Source organism: Apus apus, chromosome 13, assembly GCF_020740795.1.
Source record: "Apus apus isolate bApuApu2 chromosome 13, bApuApu2.pri.cur, whole genome shotgun sequence".
In the NCBI taxonomy this organism is placed as follows: Eukaryota; Metazoa; Chordata; class Aves; order Apodiformes; family Apodidae; genus Apus; species Apus apus.
Genome location: NC_067294.1, coordinates 15,604,697 through 15,624,919, shown reverse-complemented (window position 1 = coordinate 15,624,919; position 20,223 = coordinate 15,604,697). Strand labels below are relative to the sequence as shown.

The 20,223-nt window shown below is 37.9% G+C and overlaps 2 protein-coding genes across 2 annotated transcripts in view; one reads left to right on the top strand and one right to left on the bottom strand.

Moving 5' to 3' along the window:
* Positions 1-20,223, bottom strand: part of KCNIP1 (potassium voltage-gated channel interacting protein 1) — a 334,144-nt gene that overhangs the window by 298,807 nt on the left and 15,114 nt on the right. The window lies entirely within an intron of this gene.
* Positions 1,598-9,004, top strand: KCNMB1 (potassium calcium-activated channel subfamily M regulatory beta subunit 1). Its single transcript, XM_051631420.1, has 4 exons — positions 1,598-1,719; positions 5,742-5,912; positions 7,008-7,203; positions 8,679-9,004. The coding sequence occupies exons 2-4, from the start codon at positions 5,776-5,778 to the stop codon at positions 8,946-8,948; spliced, it is 603 nt and encodes a 200-aa protein (XP_051487380.1). The 5' UTR covers positions 1,598-1,719; positions 5,742-5,775; the 3' UTR covers positions 8,949-9,004.

Genomic DNA, 20,223 nt, shown 5'->3' with positions numbered 1-20,223 from the left:
AGCACCTCCTTTAACACACTCAGGCTATTTTATTGAGTTATTCTTCTGAGAGCCAGTGGCCAAGTGGACTTTCATGTCTGCAGCTTATGTGAGCCAAAGAGAAACAAGCAAAAGTTTGTGAAGAAGTTACGCTCCCAGCCCGATGCTGTCTATTCAAAAAAGTCTCAGCTGCATCTCAAACTGAGCCAAAGCACCTACCACCATCACTTTTCAGTACTCTGAGGAATTTTAAAAATGCAATCTGTTTTGCCATGCAATCCATGAGTTCTGTGTCAATTTGGCAGTAGAGCTGGCTAGCTAACAATTGTCTGTATTAGCCATTGGAGTGAAAGTGAGCAAGCAAAAGAGACAGCCAGAGTTGGAGATTCATGAATTTCAGTCAGTATGAGTTACCTTATTTTCTGCCTTGACTCCTGAATCACACATCCCAAACACAACTTTTAATAAATTCCTCATTGAAAGCATGACCTCAGCTTAAGCCAGAGCCTACATTTTTTAAATAGCCAGTCTTGAAAACTCCACCTAACCAGATCACATTTTATCTTGGAATAAATTTAGTTCATATGACTCTTTTTCCAAGCTTCAAATGTCATTCTTTAAATTTAGCTACATCATTTCTCAAATACTAAAAAATTACTGTAATCATAAATCTTTACAACCTACATGATAGCAGCAGGCTTCATCCTCCTTAGCTCTAAGTGCCTAACACAGTTCTCTAAATCCAGGTTAGCTTGGTGTGCTCTCTTCTGCACCAATGATAATAGAATAAATCCTTTTGCGGAAGATTCAACTGTTAATTTCAGACAGCATGAACTCTCTGAACACTTCAATTTCAAATCTTTTACTAAAAACAAGCCTGGAAGACCAGCTTAAACTGAAGCAGCTATTATTAGATACCTAATGCAGGGCAGGAGGAATCCTACCCTGGTCAGAACGTTCATACAATGCTCAGAACATTCTTATTGTTTTTACTGGATTCACTCATTTCAATTCCTTTAGTCTCCCAATAAAAGAGTTTTCCCCTCTCAAAAAAAGGTATTACTCTAGCTCTTCTCTGAAGCTCTGTACTAGGAGTCTTGTGTTTATATGTCCCAGAAGCAGACTTGGCTTTTTGGCTAGAGGAATATGCTGGACACTGATATATCTAAGGCATGATGAATGCTTTGTTCTTGTCTATAAGGCTCTGATGTAAAGTCAGAATTTTAGCATCTGTTGCATCCAATCTGACCAAAACTGGTGGCAACAAGGTGTTCAAACACAGATGTTTAGGTATTAAGGATCTGTACGACTGGTCATTGATGGAGCCAATCTTTACATTTTATTCAAAAGACCTAACAGATTTCAAAACTAAATAGGTGTATAAAAGTAGTGGGACCATAGCTTAAGATAAATCCACCAGGATAGGTGGTAAAGGGCCCTAGAGTAGGAGAAAACTCTGCCTTTTCAGCTGTAGTTGGTCTTAACATTGTGGTTTCCTGCTTTCCAGCAATTAATCTCAAAAAGGACAGTGCTCTTTCATACCTTACCATTTATGGTTAGAGAAAGCTTCATAATAGGGGAACTAAGTTACAAGTTCAGCCACAGCAAAGCAAAAGCAGAGAAGTACAAGAAAGGAAAAAATAATGAAATTCCCTTTCAGCTCTAAGTTCTGCCACTACCCCAGGTCTGTCACGTAACAGAAGTTTTTCTATCAGACACAGAAGTATTTCATCAAAAACAGTAAGTATATTTCTAAGCAACAGTTTTTCCCTGGGAGCATGCAATAGATTTGGGTTTAGAAAAGTGGTTTTGGAAGAAACAATCTTTCTAAATCTGCAGTATTATGGAAGACAACCTAGATAGATAAACTTTCCTGCAGGGTGTGGGCTAAGTTGCTCTCTCTTTTGTAACCGAAATAATTCTAAGAATTCTACATAATTATTTGCAAAGTTAATGTTAATATTTTTTGCAAACAACAGAACCTTAGGAGTCTGCAGCCCATATGTGATCACAGCTTTTACTCATTTTAATGATAAATACACATACATTCTTAGGCATTTCATGGCTTTAGGAGTTCATCATCCCTCTTGAAAGGCTTGTCTACCTCTAATTAAGCTAGAGAGGAACCAGGCACTTGGACACTACAGGCTTCCCCCAAAAATTATCTGAATTCATTTTGTGCAGCCCTGTACTGCACATAATCCACAAGAAACACTCTAGAAAAACTTCAGATATGCTGAACTAAGCAAGTAACTTTTTTTAAGAACCACTTTATTTAAAAGCTAACAGAATTAGTCTTAAACAACTGCACAGGTTGTTAAACAACAAAGCTAGCTTTTTTAATTCACTCTAGTGCCACATCAGGTAAACAGTTCATTAATAAATACAACATATTTCATTAAAAAAAAAAAGTAGTTGCATCATACAACACGGTCAAAATATCGCTGCTTCAGGTTTTCATGACACATTTCCATGGATGGTGGAAATCAGCTCAAAAATAGCTCACTGTTAACATTTATTCTAAACTTTCATTTGAGAGAAGGGTTTAGCACCCTTTCTTTTGCAAGTGAGCAACATGAATTCGGTGCTACTGATACGGAACACTGAAGATAAGAGTAGCTTGAAATAGTCCAAGAGAGAGGTCCCAGAAAACTCCTCAAGAGAAGGGGGAGAAAGACACAGAGACTTCCCACCAAGTCTCAAACATGCCTAATAATAAAAACAGGGAGCTCTATTCCAAACCTGAGTGGATGGCATCCCTAGGATTTGCACCAGCAGCTGTCAATGCAGTGATAATACATTGAAATTGCATACCTAATGTACTGTATAATTTAACTAGAACTGAAGATTAGAGAGACAGAACATTATTAAAAGATTTGGAGCTTGTATTTTCCTAATAATTACAGAGGCATCCTACAATCTTCAGTGCAAAAGATACATTCATATTGGCTCTTGAAGGCTGAATAAAAACTCAAGTTACACACTTCAACATCTTCCGATTCAGATATGCTCAGTGAATCCTGGGCCAATCAAGTCCTCTGCAGTGCTTCATTTTTCAGAAATCTAATGATTTTGTCAGAAGAAGCACTTGATTAACTCTTTTAATACTCCTCTTAACATACATGGACAGAGCTGGGAGATAAAAGAGAAGAATTTCTGATATGAAAAAATTAAACTTTTAAACACTGGGGAAATAAAATTTCCTGTATGTATGCAGCATTCCTCTGTTGTGAGAGAGAAAATGCAGGATTTGATTTGCAAATGCACAAGGGGTTTACCTTCACTGACCCAGGTTTACCCTTAAATCACTGTGCACATGCACAAAATAGTGACAGATTTTTCTGGTCTTCTGAATTTTAAAGCATATGAAAAAAAATGCAGGAGGAAGTATGTATTTCAGTTTTAGGGGCCACATTTACAGCTCATCTGGTGCAGCAACACAACAGTGACGTGAGCACCTCTAATTTGCACTGCTTGAAGACCTAGTAGGTTATTTTTTTATGTTTATAGAGGCACTCAGTGAGATATTTTTAGACCAATCTTTCTTGTTAACATTCTCTGCATAATTCATGTGTCCTTATTCTCTTTGGGGTAGAGCAGACATCTGAACTGGGGGAGCAGAGGCAAACAGGATCATCCAGCAGCCCACACAGAGAACCAGCTGGTGTCAGAATGGGGAACAACTCTGCACATCATGCTGGGAAAACCTCTTGGTCACATGTAAACCTTCCCAATTTACACATGTGAATTCCTTATGTGTCTTAAAGAGGTAGTCTGTCAGTTTCAGATGATTGGGAAGGATGAGCTTACTGGTACTTCTGCTGCTAATGTGACTGATATTCAAGCAAACTGATGGGACAATTGCATGTTTTATGTAAACATAATGGTTCATCTCAAATTCAAGAAATAAAGAGCACTAGGCCATTAGAAATTTTCCACACTATGTGGTGGCAGCATGAGTCTTTCACTTGTTTATTGTCCTGCAGAACTACTTAAAGATTAATCACTGTTACTGTGTTTAAGAAACTCTTGCTAAGAATGCAGGTTTTCACTTGTCTATCGTTAGCTTCCCACTGTGTTTAAAGAAACAGCTGCTCTGGTATCACAGTGTCAAGGCCTGTACATTCCCAGACTGATGATGTTCTTTTATTGCATTTTTTCCTCTGACCAAGTTGCACAATAGGTAAAGGAGAGTCAGCTTTAAGTCAGTTGGTCTTAATGTGCTGTGTTTTAGTGTTCCAATATTTTAAGTCTTTTATACATTTTTTGTTTATTTTTTGAAAAATGTCATTTCTGCTTTTCCTCCACGGAACTAAAGTGGCAACAGAAGTTTCCAAGGAACAGTCACTACTGACATGTACACAAGTTTCCTTGTGGGGTGCATGTTATACATGAGCATGCAGGCACAGTGCAAGGACGCTGAAGCACTTGATGCCACATGTTCTACTTATAGCCCCATAGACCAAGAAAAACACAATACAGCCTTATTTAAGGGCAATAGCTCACATTCTGTATTCACTCCAAAGCCAGTAAAGCAAGCAGTGTTCATCTGATGGTAATTTCAAACTGAAGATATTTCTTACAATGCCAGAGAATTACACATGACCATCAGAAAAACAATTGCCCTCAAAATGCTGTGTGGAAAATTCACAGTAGACACTGATATTTTATTTAAAGTGGAATTAAAAATGGAACTTGACAGAAATCAGTATTCCAACAACCCCTTTCATTCCTTTGGACACCTCAGAACAGCCTTTCATTTCTATTCCATCTATGAGGGTGTCCTGGTTTGAGCCAGGTGACACAGGGGCTTCAAATTATATACTTAAAAAATTCTGTAACTAGCCTTGAGTTATGCTAAATGACCACAGCTGTTTCACTGTCTATAGACATCTATGTTTGTATTGTTAATAACACTAACATTCAAGTTTATGGGAGTCTAAAACCATCACCATTTCAATGTTCAAATGCCTTTTCCTTTGATTGTTAAAAAGTCAAAAGCATTTTTACAAGTGGAAAACAGAACTACATAGGAAAGAAAGCAACACTCAGATTATATGAATTTTCTTTCTTTCAAGAGCTGATAATGCCTTTATTTAATCTTTCACTAGATTCACTGTTGTTGCTCAGTAACACCATAGCCCTGCCAGCTTGGGGCATCTGGAGACCATCTAGTCATGTGTAACCTGCTAACTTAGGCTTGTGCTTGTCTTCCACCACCTCTAAACTGGTCTTTGTATTTGCTCTGTTACTTAGCTGAACACAGGTGGATTTAGATGGGGAACACACTGTCCTGAAGGCCAGCCAGCATGGATAAACACTGAATTGCGGCACACAACTGAAGCTGAAATCCTGAAAATGCACCAGGATGCTTCTGTGAGAGGATTTTCCCTTGGTGCAATACACAACACTATATTCTCTTCAGAGAAGCAGCAAAATTAAATAGGTTGAATTAAGGCTGAGGACAATAGGATAGTTAACAGAACTCGCCCAAAAAAGTGACCAGGTTTTCCTATCCCATTTCCTAGTCTACACACACACTTTTAAAGCACTACAGAAAGTAAAAGAGTGTCTACTGCTAACAAAAAAAGCACGACAGGTTTTGTTTGGTTTTTTTTGTTGTTTTGTTTTTAATTCTAGGTTTTGCAAAAAATGGACCATTCCTCTATGGGCTACATTATGTTTCAGGAACTTACTACATCACTGTGATACCTGTAACCAAACCTAGTAATGTTTCCCTGTCCTATTTTATTTTGTATTAGGAAAGAGATTGTTCAGATTTCACAACTTAAAATAATGTTGGGGAAAAAGTTGGTGACTGCACAGAAGAGAGGGGAGACAAGAGCCCTGTGCCTGGGACTGGGAATGATTGCATGCTCCATGATGATGTACTTTTTTATTGGGATCACCATAGTGCCATTCTACACTAAAAGGTAATAACAGCTCCTTGTTTAGGAATACAAAGCTATTTCTTTTTCTTGTCAGCACCAAACACAATTACTGAAAGTGTCAAAATACATGTTAGTACATTGTACATTCAACAAATGCTGCATAAGTTACTATTACCTGCATTTTTATTTTATCTTGCAAATTCCCCCTTCACACACAAAACCAATTTGCAAAATACCAAAGTAACAAGATGAAGAACACATCTTAGTTTTTCATGCTTGAAGTTTTTGATGGAGAAAGCAAGTATATCCACCTCATTCTTCTTGCTTAAAAGAACCTTTAAGCTCAAAAACATTTGAAAAACATTATTCTTAAAACAGAGTAATTCACATTTTCTGTATTTTCCAGCCTCTTGATTACATTCAAATGACATTTGCATGTAAAAAATTAGTTTAAGAACTGAAGGGAGACTATATAATTGTTTGTTGCCACCAAGTGTACTGCTGAAAGCAGAAGTTTGATACCGTTTCAGAAAGAAGAGTAACTTTTGAGAAAAAAGGATAAGTAGTAGCAAAAAAATGAACTTGACCAGACAAAAATCCTACTACTTAGACACGAAAAAGGTCCATCTAATAAAGAAAAGGAGGAAGTGAAACATAGGAGCTTATCTGAGTTCTGAGAATTATCGAATGAAATCAGTTAAAATATTTCTAAACAGAAAAAACTCCACCATACTCAGCCAGATTTCAAATAACAAGGTGAAGCTTTTCTAGCTTACTGCACTTCCAAAAATTTACTACCAAACATCCAAATCCATATCAATTTTTCTTTCTTGAATAACGCTTGAAGCTGATTACAGGTGGGGGTTAGAATCTAACTTCAAACCACAGAATGTGTAACAAACAAGTACTCAAAAAAACAGTTTCCTGCTTTGCTTTCCCTCTGGCAGCCCTTTGCCAGGCACAGCCACCGCCTTGGGCTGAGCAAGGAGCACTGTGCCAGGAGCAAGCAGCCAGGAGCTCCAGCCCTGCCACACTCACAGCTGGCACACACAGACACATCTCCAGCCCATGGCTCACAACAGACACTGCCAGCACATTTAAAAGCAATACTTTATGCTTTTTCTTTTTTTTTCCTAGCGTCTGGACAACAGAGACTGTGTGCAAGGTACTGAAAGTCAACATCAAGGACAAAGTTCCCTGCTTAAACAGCGAAGGCTCAGAGGATGAGGATATCTTTCCTTATCCCTGTCTACAGGTGTGGGTTAATCTGACTGCCTCAGGACAAGAGGTTATGCTGTATCAGACTGAAGACACACTGGAAAGAAATCCTAAGGTACATGCAACACAGTTTCAGTAATCATTCTCTGATGTTATCTAACACTTTTCAGGAGAAAGGGTGATTGTTTTTAAACCAGAGAGCAGAATAAGAGTAGGAATTGTTCATCTTTTCCATGTCACTGTTTGTTCTCTAGATCAAGCTATTTTTTTAAATATTTCAGAAATTATAGTTTTGCATGTTGTTTTAAATACTACAACAATCATTAAGATAATTCTAGTTAAGCAGTTACACCAACAAAATATGAATGTTTAATATCAATTAATATTTTACAAATATCTAAGACATGGAATTGAAGACCAATGGTAAGAAATTGTTTCTAAACCGTGGTTTGTTCAGTTGCCTGTTGAATTATCACAGGAGAGACCCAAAGTTAAAAACTATTCTAAGTTAGAGCACAAATCCCAACTTTACTTCCATTTAAGTACATGACATGAAGCAGGAAAAGCAGAGAGAGGGAAAATGAGGGAACAGTTGGGAACAGGAGGCACATTTTAGACAGAAAGAGGAACAAATCAATGACTTTGAAAGATAATCAATCATAAAATTAATTTTTCTTTGGTTCACTCTGCAACTGTTTCTGGCCAGCATGGCTGCAGAAACCTAGACTCTTGGAGAAGGCAGTGTAGGAAGCACCTGTGTGCTGAAGAGATGATGGGTGTTGGGGTACAGGTCAGTTGTTCTAGGGATCTCTTCCCCAGAAGGTGAGTGCAGACCACAGGTGGGACAGAAACATGGGTGCACAATATTCATTTGGCTTTAGAGGTGCGAGAAAGATTGGGGGAAAAGTAGGGGATTATCCTTATGTTTCCAACACATTTGTGCTTGGGAATCAACAAAGAGTTCAACATTTTTAGCCTTGCTCCCTCACAACCTGTAGTGCTCCTGCAAGTGCACTGTCTCTAGGAAGGTCAGGGTCAGTTCAGATCCAAAGCTGCAAGTATTTCAGAGAGCTTATTCCAGCTCAGCACTCAAATGGGGCATAAAGTGAAGTAGGAAGAGCCTCTAACAGCCATATTTCCTCCTATCTGTCTACAAGTTATAACCAGAGGTGCACAGTGAAGCAGTTTTGGTTTCCTGCATGTCAACAAGCAAATTGTGAATTCCTGCACAACTAATATTTTTGTTGTGGTGCCTAGAAGTTTTGTTAGGAATCAGAGCCTGGCAGTGTAGTAATAAAATTCCGGTCTCAAAGATCACAGTTTTATTTTAAACACAAATGTATTATTGGTTTCCAAGAGCATTACTACAACCTATAAATCTACAAACTGTGGGCACAAACACACTGACAATAACAGGGAAGCACGTAAAATGGGTTATAGACCTAAGAAACCAAAACAATCTCCAGGGATGCCAGCTAATCCATAGAGGAATTTGTCAGTACTAGCATGTTTGGTTTACTCAATATGACTTAACTACAAAACCTGCATTAGAGTATCATTATAATGAGTCACCTTCATTTCTTATTCCAGTGCTCGTATGTCCCAGGCAAGTCGGAGAACTCTAAAGAAGTTAAAGCACGAATAGAAACAATTGCAAGCAATTTCAAAAAGTACCAGACTATCCCATGCTACTATGACCCAGAAGAAATGCAGACCAATGTTATTTTAAGCAGACTTTATCCCCCAAAAGGTCTCCTCTTTGCTTTCCTTTGGCCTACTCTCATGTTTACTGGTGGATGTCTGATTATTGTTCTGGTAAAAATTAGTCAGTATGTTTCTGTTCTTTCTGCTGGGCAGTAATAAATAAATATCTAGCATAGACTGTTGCAAGATACTAAAATACCTTCGTCCTGCCTCTATCTGTATTTTTGGGAACATGATGCACATTTTAGACAGAAAAGTCTCACTATACCAGGTGTCAATCCAAGGGCAGGCATTCCAGAAAACTGAATGGCACCCTCAATGGATAGCAATACATGACATGAGGACAAAACATAAAACTGATTCCCAGGAATGCCTGAAAATACCTCATAAGAGCACAGGCTGAGTTACTGTCTCTTATTTCCTTGTGTTCTCTGAGGTACAGTTGCTTTACAGTGCTACAATTCAAGTTTACTACTAAACTCCTGTTCCACATTTTAGACATGTTCTCTAATTTTCAACTTTTCAGTTGGTGCTAGATCCATAAACACCACTGCTGACAGACACACCCTTTATATACTTCAATAGTGATACAATATATATTCATGGCATACTCCTGTCTGTTTTGAAAAGTTTTGTTATGACTCAAAGAGTTACTAGTTACCATGGGTGTCTCTGTTTTTGGGAAGGAGGAGAGGGGAAAAAACACCTGAAAGCAAAACATAAACGAAGACATGACAAAGTTTGAAACATCTAACACCAATTGTATACAATGAAATATGAAAAAGTGTAGGGTGTGGTAAAAAGCTTATATTAGAAATAAGTTTTTGTATTTCACTCTAGTATTAGCTTTGCTTTACTTTGAAAAAAGTGTACCACTCAAGGAAGGACTTCCATTTGCTCATGTCATAAAACCACAGAATTTTGCATGCTTAGCACAAAGTTATTTTACAGTAGAGACATGTTTGTTTCTAGTGCCATGACTATCTGGAGTGCTCTGATGCATATACAGGCACAGCTTCTGTTCTCTGAAAGTAACCATTTTTCTCAGCAAACTTTCAAATTGCTGCTGCATACAGCAGGAACACATGATAATTCTTGCTTGCTGTATTTGACTGACACTTGGGACACAACAAGTACAAGCTTTTTAATGACATAGTTGATGAACCGCTCAGGAAAATTTCAGGGCTTAGACACGAATTTAAATTAATTAAATTGTAGTGCAAAAAGTATTTTCATTCATGTGGTACAATTGTGTACTGTTTATTGTATAAAAGGAGAAGATTGAAATATTAACCCATTACATACATTTTTTCCATATTAATAATGAAGCAGCATCAGAATTCACTTTTCATTGTGATCAGCAAAGCAAAATTAGATGAGGATAGAACAAAATGCCAGTTATAACATCAGCAACAGTCATTCAACATGCAACCAAATACCTGTTGAAGCTAATGCACTGTACTAGTACCCAAGGGGTGAGCTACCTAGCTGTAAAGAGACTGAGAGGCTTATTTAATATGCCCTTTCAAAGCTTTACTCCAAGTCTTGCTTCTTCAGCAGTTTAAAGAGTCTATAGTTTGCAAACTAGAAATTGCTCATTACTACTCGACACTCAGTCCAGCTTGCTCCTCCCTCAGCTCAGCAGAGGTAAAAGAAGGTTGGATGTTGCTGTTTAAGTGGTAGCCCTTGATGCCTCACTCACAAGTCAGTGCTTTGGCCCTGAAGAGCTCTTCATCCTGCTAAGCTCAGAAATCAGCATGAAATGTAAGGACCAGGAGCTCCTGTTTCCCACTCACACCTTAGCTTCTCTAGACCACCCCCTAAAGCCACATCCTCCTCACCTCCCTGCTCACAGTTAACACTGAGTGCAATAGATGAACATTTATTCAGAGTGAAAGCTGTTTTTCCAGATTCACCTCTACCAGACAAGCTAGTAGATTATTACATGAAAACATGTATCATTTCCCTCCAACATGTACACATTGCATGTACATGAAGAAAAACCTTACACAAATTTTGTTCTCCAATAAAGTAGCATTTCTTACTTTGGCAAGAGATAATCCAAGTGAAAACAGCTGGTACAGGGGGGAAAACCACACACAAATTAGAAAACTATTGTTCTAGACTCTGGCCAAACTCTGGTTCCTCCTTTGCCCAAATGAAACAGTGGGTTTAAGTGCAAAAGACCAAATAATAGAATGTAGAAAACAAACACACAAAACGTATAGGCATCATTTTTAAATAACGCTTTGTCCAGGTATACAGTGCTGGTTATTTTCTATACTTCTGAGACTGTTTAAGGTTGAAGTCATAGATATTTCTTTTCCCTTCACACTTTCATTTTATCTTAAAGATTAAATTGTTTTAACAGTGTGCCAGGTTGCCCAATTACTCCAGCTTTTGTAAACATTTTTTTCTATCCTTTTTCCATCTGCAAATGCTGTAATTCACTAGAGAGTGAAGTTTTAATAACACTATGCTTCTTACAGCAACACACAAGAAAGCTACATACCCTTTGGGGGTTTTTGTTTGGTTGTCAGATTTTGGGTTTTTTTGGCTCGGTTTTGGATACCACTCTTGGTAATCACATCACCCTTAAGTCAACAGGGGTGTCAGCCTCAGCAGCCTGAAACCATAGGACCATACTTTGTCTACAGAAAATAATTACCGTGTTTTGGCTTATAAAATAGTGCCATGAAAAAAATACCTCCAATTAATTATTCTTATGCTGGATAAATGGACTGAAAGATGATGATTGGACAGGCCTCAAAACTGAATTACTCTTCAATTTGTGGGGAGGAAATCCCCACAATCATGGATTAATCTCATACATCCAGAACAATGTGAAGACTGTCCCTGCTGCAGACAATACATACACAGCTAGGATGAAACAGTTAGTTTACATCACCTGGCCTGTCTAGGGGTTTTGCTCTTATTACATTTTTTCTATTTTTTAAAGAACCTATCAAAATTGTTACACAGAGGCAGTGTTGTGAGAAAATGCTTGCTGCTTTTAGTTAAACATACTGTCTTTTTCTGTGATTTTGAAGTCATTAACAGGAGTAGGGGGACCAACATCTTTGTATCTGTCACTGGCTGGAAAACCAGGGAATTACAACTAGATATGTGGCTACCCAAGAAGACTTGAGCTCATTGAACTGAGAGGATTCACTGCTGACACAGATAGCAACAGCTGATCAAGATTCCTCTTTCTCCAGCTCTGACCTTATCACACCAAACTTTTTTTCCTTTTCTTGACCTGAAAGAACAGCCAGCCCTTTCAATGAATACTTGCACGGCTGATGTGGCAGGGTGATAGGTGAGTGGTGGCAGTTTTAGTTTTTTTAAGCCTTCTACAAATGCTTGTTTATCAGATACACTGACAACAGAAAAGAAACCTGTATGATAAATTCTGTATCAAGCAATTCACTCAGAATACAGCATTGAGGCAGCTGCATAAAGATATACATTAGTAGAAGTTTTGAAACAGTTTCTGAAAATTTTAGTCTGCCTTTCCAGATATAAAAATTTGAGAAGTCTCTTGTTCTTTTTATAGCTACTGATGTTCCCCATCTATAGCCACTGAAATGGTTCTTCATGCCTCATTAATGGTTCTTCATGCCTCACTAGTGGACAGGAAATAATTCAATGCTTTTTCACCCTCTCTCAGTGAATTAACAAAACAGCACCAATGAAGAGAACTTTTAAAGGTTTTAAAATACGGTATAATCAGCCAAACTACCTGAACTTGAAGAACAGTATCATTTACTCTTCAGAAGTGACATATTACTGTGGAGACTCAAGACACTGTAAGGAAATTCAGTACCTCCCCATACCTCAAAAGTAGAACTTGGGGTTCTTTATGGTCAACTAAAAGCACTATGCATTGTCTGATTCTTGCCTGAAGAACTCATTACAAAAAAATACAAGCAATCCTGGCAGGCTATTGGTCCCTGCCTGCATCCACAGAGCATTCTCAGCTTACTCATATTCTTACAGAGTACTTTGGAGCACAGTAGCAGGCCTGAGAACACAACAAAATTGCCCAACAAATTGTAGTGGCTCATGGCAGCTTCTATTTTGTACAGTTGTAACAGTGCTGCACTCAGAAGTCTTTTCCAGAGGAGCAGAATATGCTGTCAATATCCCACAAGTAAACACTCAGTGCAAACTTACAAATAGATTTATACAAGGTGTCTTATCCTGCCCCCTTCACCCCCAACAATTGCCACCCTAGGAGACACTTGTGCATTTTCTGAATGAACACAGTTCTTTGAGTATGTCTTACTGTCTGTGCTTTAAGCCCAGGACTGGATTTTGTCTTAGTGCAGTAATGTTTTTTAGAAGATTGGGTCTGCCATGGAAATGAGGAAAGTGAAATGAATTTTTGGCTCAGATGTGAGCCACATATGTAAGCTTCTCAGTGCTGTGGCACAGCCTGCAATGTCCTGAGGCACCAGCTCAGTAAAGGCCATCCATTGTACAAGACAGTAAGAAATAACACTGTCAGCTGTGTTGTTAGTGCTGATCTCAGCAGAAGCATCCAGTATTTAATTGACTCATCGCTGACTCATTGACTCAGTGACAGCTTCAGGCCAGGGCTGCTGAGTGACTCCTTGTTTTTACCATAGGTCAAGGAGGCATTGAACGCAGATGATCAAATTCCAGTCTTTGTCACATCTGCCTCCCAAAAGTCACATAACTAATTTTGGTTCATAAAATCACAAAACTATTTGGTCTTTTTAACAGCTAAAACATCACTTGCTTTTCCAGGGCACTTAAATATGCATTATATAACTAGCAACAGAAAAACCTGCAATTAGAAGGGAGATTACAGAGAGATATCAATTACACTGAAGCGGTGAGGCAGAGCAAAGCTGAGAACAGGATTGAAGGCAATGGACTCAAGAAACTATTAGAATAATATCACACTATTAGTCTCATAAATGAGGCTTAATGTAAGAGGATGAAATAGATGCTTCAGCGGTAGACACTACTACAGTGTAAATGAATTAACATAGATTTAGAAACTTGTTTGATTTATGGACTGTGTTGCAATATCAAAACATTATGAATTTGTTTCAGAATTAAAGCTATCAAGTTCTTATAGCTATAAACAATCCTAAATATTTAATTTAGTATTGACCTAAAATGCATCTAATGTCAGTAACCGTGCAATATTTATGTAACAAAACTGTTTTGCTTTGCATTTTTTTTCCCCAAAAAATTATCTACACAAGACTGTGCCTAACAGCAAGCTGCTTTCAAATCCTCGAAATAGTTTGCCTGAATTAAGAGCACATGAGCACTGTGGAGGTTCTGAAAATCTTCAAGAGAAATACAAGAACTATAGCTATGAACATCGGGGTCATTTAACACCTTCACCAATACACTCCAGGATCAGAAATATGCTCTCTCATGGATAAGAAAAGTACTGCACGAATCTGCCAAAATGCTAATAGAAAAGCCTTTAAGAAAAACAAAAAGCTCAGCTGATCAAAAAAAGGCCCCTATTATTGGTATTTGTAGGTGAGTGTTTTTCAGGCAAGATGACTCAAAAATGTCTGTCTTGTCACAGACATTTCCAGTCCACTTGCTGCGAGTGAGCTGCAGCTGATGGTAGTCTCTAGGCTGGGTACCCTACACTTAAGAGGATCCAAATCCCAGATTATACTGTGTAGACATGTGGTTGTCAGCATGGGACACCTAATGATTGAAGCTCTCATAGTTCAGTCACCTTAACCAATTTCTGATAAACAAGGAGCTCCTGTAGTCTCACAGGCTCTTTAAATATTAAATAACTGGATCAATACAGGAAGTCTGATGCTCAGCTAGTTCTTCACTGGAAAGGAGGAATTTTTTTAAGAAGTTATGGTTACAAACCTACAGCATCTTTTTTGGAACAAGATTAAGAATATGCTTGTTCTGTTATTTTGTATTTTTAACATCAGCACTGTTCAGGTTCACATTTGCACAAAATTTGGCTACATGCAAATGCAACAAGTCACCCATTCAGCTGACTTTTAAAGTCTCTCAGATGGTGCTGAAAATATTTTATACAGCTTTCAAATATTAAGACTCTACAGGAAGGCAGTATAAAATAAGAATGAAACTTAAAGTCTCAAACTGTTGAAACTTCAGAGCTTATTTAAATGGATCATTTTAACTGGAATTTTAGCAGCAATTTTAACTGTGTTATATTTCCTTACACTGGCTATAAAATGTCAGATACAGTAGTTTCAAAACAAAATCTAATAAATCAGCACTGTATCTACTGTTTCCAATACTCCCACTAGAAAATTTTGCTAATTAAAGCACTAGTGGGGTTTTTTGTTTGCTTGTTTTGTTGTGGGTTCTTGCAGGCTTGTTTTTTTTTGGCAAAAATCAAAGCTGACTAGCTGGGGGAGGTGATGTGTATTGGTTTTAGCGTAGGCAAAGAATGGTGAAGAAGAAGTAATTTCAAAACTGCTTGATCTTTCCAAAGCTGGCTTGTCTCTCAAACAGTTTAGCTTTCTTCCATGGTTTATTCTATTATCTTTCTGTTCCAGAAAGCTAGGCTGGTTGGCCTATACATTCTTTTTGCCTCACATCATGTTACAGGTACAGTAATCACTCTTCTCATATTTCTCCCATTCTCAGAAATAAATTCTAACAGCTAAAAGATTACACAGATTTAGGCCTCAATAGTAATTTTCATCAGACACTGTGAATTCAATTGTGTCAGACTTACCTAAACATTTTTAGCCATTGTTCTCATCTTTGCTTCTCTTTCTTGTGACAATTAATTTTATGAAGCAACAAGTCACATAAAATGTTTTTTGAAGGCTAAAGGAAAAATGAGCCATTACTTCAGCCCTGAGCCATGCAGAAGTCATGATCCTTGTCTTTTTCATTTCCAGTATATTTTTAGAATCTTTTATTGCCATCTCTGAAGTCCCTTGCCAGTTGTAACAACTCGTTTTGCACTTTAGCCTTTCTGATCTTATCCCAACACACTTCCACTATTTCATCTATATTAGTCTCTTACAGTGCTTATCTTCCTGTACAATCAGGATCGTTGCCTGCCCTTTCCAGCAGTCACCAGATTCTTAATAGTATCTTCCCATGAGACTACACATTAGCTTCCCAAGCCTGCTGAAATCTTGTTTTTTGAAGACATTTTTTCTCCTACTGCCACTGCTCTCCTTTCTTCATGTAGGACTGTGAACCCTGTCATTTAACAAGTGCCTTTCCCTAACACAGCCACCTCCCCTCAGTCCATCCTCAAACTGGTCTGAAGCAGGTATGAGCAAAGAAAAATGGTAACACTTGGTTTATCAGCAAATTCTTTACCTTCATTCTCCAAGGTACCATAATATTAAACCCAGTGCCTGAGCGATGTAGAGAGCTTTTTATTAGCCTTAATATGTTTATAAACAGTAGAAATACTGACATTTTATGAAGACAAAACAGAAATATAAAAATAAAGCATATATTTCAAAAGATATGAGAGAAATGGACAGATGCTGCCGTGTGGCAAAATAAAATTTAAGAGCTAAACAGCAGAAACTGATGTTTAGCAATATTTTAGGTTTCATAATGAGGAAAAAAATGTAACAGCCTGTCAACTGATGACACTGCTGGTTGATCCAAGAGCCTCAAAATCCAGCTAGTGTGCATCTAAGATTGAAACCCTTGACTCCCTAATCTGTATCTTTAGTAATAACTACATTATTCAGTAGCAATCCTACAACATAACATAATTTTTACATGTTTACAGTAACATAGTGTCACAATCCACACAGAACTCCCCAGCCCCTCTGCACCTCTTATTATGCAACTACATTTTTGGCAGAAGTAACAAGTGGTCTGTAAGACACATTTGGTTCAAGTCCTATTAAATTGCTCTCCAGTTCCCTTACAACTACAAACACAGTTGAAGAGATAAGCAGAAGTAATGCTAAGTTCTCATAGATTGGAGAGTATAGCCTATACTCCAATGCTTCCTTTTAATTATTAAAATAGCAGGATTTTTATTTTGTGTTTATATGCAGCTTTGGCAGAAATAAATAGCCCCAGTCTCACCTGCCTATGGAAGGTGAAAGTCCTATCTCATTTTGCATTTCTTTTCTTCTTTCTGCTCCAATTTACTTTTCTCTTCTGTAGGGTTCAGGCTATAAATTCCAAAAGAACTTACCTAAACCACCGTTCAACTATGTGCAAAGAAAATAGCTGAATAAAGGGTGTAAGCAAAAACTGCAATAAAGTAACTTTGTATTTCACTTGGCCATTCTTTGTGAACTTGGTAGAAATGTACTGTTTCACACTTACGAACTGTAACTTCTGTTTTGCTTATCTGGTAATTTGTTCCTCATTAAAAAAAGACTAAGATATAACGGTCAACAAGGCTGATGCGAAAAATGCTAGTTCAAATTAATGCTAGAAAAACCTCATGGCACTGAATTTAGAGAATGAGAAAGAGCAGTTTACATTTTTATAACTTTTAACCACAAATTATCAATTTTAAGAGAAGACCCACCTGACTTCAATTCACTTTTGAATAGAGCACTAGAGAATCCCAGTGAAACACTCTTCTAACACCTTAGAGTGTAACACAATAGAAGAGTCAACTGTGTGTATCAGACAAGCAGTGCAGCTTCCTGCTATACCATTATGATAATTTTTCTTTTTAATTCAGATAATTTCCCATGGCCTCAATCCTCCAAGAGAAAAAAAACAACAGCTATTGTACCTGCTCCAAGTATTACAAGATTAATCAATCCAATCAATTAAAATGCACTTTCCACTGAAACAAACCTTGATGCCTGTCATTAATCATGACTACTTCCACATTAAATCTTGACTAACATTTCTAATCTTTTCTGCATTACTGCTGAGGTTTCGTTTGAAACATGATAGTACTGTGTGGGTTTAAATGTTTAGTATAATTCATCTTCTGACAGACATTCGTAGAAAAGACCACTGAAACACAGAAAATCTTCCGAGGTGCCAATATGCAACATGCAACAAAGAAAAAACACCCCAAGCTTTACCTTTCTAAGCAAATAGTTGATACACTCTATGTCTGCAAAGAAGTTACTATAAACTTCCTCCATAATACAAGCTGTAGCATTTCTATTTTCTAATTTTACATCCCATAAAAGTCTCAGATGTACTATGTTCTAACCATCATCTGCTCAAGAAATCAAAGCCACTCTAAGAACAATCTCCTGCTTGAACATTCCATAGCTGGTATTTCTTAAACACTGTCAGACAGCTATTGCTTGATAATGTGGTGTTCTCAAAAGCCAGGAGATCCTGGTCTCTGAGTCAATTCCTAGTTAATCCTGAGAAAGGAGTGAATCAGGGTACTAATTCTTGGTCAGGTTGCTAAATCACACCCAGTTCTGAAAAAGTCCTTAAAATGCTTCAGTATGTCAAAAGGTTGTAAGTTATCTATCTCAGAATCCCTAGAGCCTGATCACTGGGGTACTCTGACAGCTGCAGTGTTACAGCTAATCTGATCTAATAACTGCTCCTGAGGGGACAGATACCTCTTTCCTATTCCTACACATGCCATGTTGTCTCTGTCCCAGACACTGGCTCCTCAACAATGGGACCTAGCTCACAGAAAAAGCACAATTTTCCTTATGAGGTTAGTTTTAGGCCAATCTAGCTCTTAATTTAATAGAAGGGTGTTGTAGCATTTGACAGACTTAGCACAAGTGAAAGGATAGCTTTCAGCATAGAGTTTAAATACCTACTGACACTAAACACACAGTTGATATTTTCCACAAGAGTCTGGGGATTCCTACATGCACACAGAACAGAACCTCTCACCCTAAGGTATGTTATTTAGAGAAGTAAGCCCTGATGTCTCCTTCCCAACGTGCACACATTGCCAAAAACTCATTTAGTTTAAGTGAGCAAAAGATGTTACTTATTATTAGTCAAAGGGATGAGTAGAAAAGCAATCAATCAAGTCACGCACAAGACCAGAGCAAAGATTTAATTCAGGCGTTAGTCAGATTCCTTCACCAAAGGCTGCATCCTAGCAGAATATTATCTGTGAGATAAACGCACAACGCTTTACAAAGCCCATAATAAAGGGCAGGCATTAACTTTCATTTCTCAAATCAGCTCTTGCTGGCTGGTATCTCGCACAATTTACTCCTTAACTCATTCTGAGAAGCAGCATCCAATAAGCCATCCTGACATGTATTTATTGGGTCCTCTTCACAGCACCAGTGCTGTTATATTGCTTCCTAGGCACCAAACTGTTCACCATCGGTATTTTCAAACTACAAACTTGAATAACCTGCAGCTCTAAAAACTCCAAGTCTGTACCAATGTAGCTTAAGTGTACATTGCAATATACTCTCATTACCACATAAGGAAAACTTTGGTATAAAGAGAATTGCTGCAAACTACAATATAGGACATGTACTCTCAAAGTATTTTAAGCTTTTCTAGAACAGAATCATTTGAAAATAGGGCTTTTAAAAATTATTATTAATAGAAATAATTGCATATAGCACCAATTAAAGAACAAAGTCTGAGAAAAGGTGGACTGAAGTAATTTCTTCGGCCTGTATGACTCGCACTGTTTGCTATTTGCGTAAGAGATAGAACAACAGCATTTTTATATAGAACACTGTCTTCTTTTTTGCACTAGCTGGGCAGCTCAAAAATAGCAATGGACATCCAAAGACAAGCACAGCTCCATCCTGTTCAGAAGCCAGGTGTGAAACAAGAATAATTTCACCTTGATCTTTCAGGGATTCAGTCAGAGATGTAGCAAGTAATAGGTATTAAAATAAATTAAGACATATATATATGTTTCTTGTGAAAAGGCAGATCCTCACTAATTTAAGCTGTAGCAAAAAGTCCTGCTCAGTGGTTGGGATATTGTGGAAGAAGCATACTTCTCTCTTCTCTCTCCAGTTAGCAGGCTGTAGTAAAGTCAGACAATAGGTATGCTAATCTAGTACCTCCCAAGCACAGCAGCTGCCAGGCTGTGAGGAATGCAGGGCCTTAGAACAACATAGCAGTGAGAGTAACTAAGCCAGTAACACTGTCTTCACAGTACTTGCCAGCAGGCATGACTACATAAGAAGCAGATAGGCTTTCATTAAAAGCTCATTTTGGGTGAGCTGGGAATAAACTTTTGGAATGTACTGTCCCAAGTTTAATTAATTCAATAAAACGTCATTAAATTTTTGTCCCTTAATTTCATTAGCTATTCAAACTTTCCTGTTGCAACAGAGCCTAGGAACCCCACGCAGAGTCCAAGAGGTCTCCCAAAGGAGATTAGCACAGCAAGCTTTTTTTCCCCTTTATTATTACACCAAGCAGGTGACTTTTCATACACAGATTGAGTGCTGAAATTTCTTCTATAGCTTGAGCCCTCACTCTGCTCAAAATTATGTCTCTGATTGAGGATGTGAGTGAC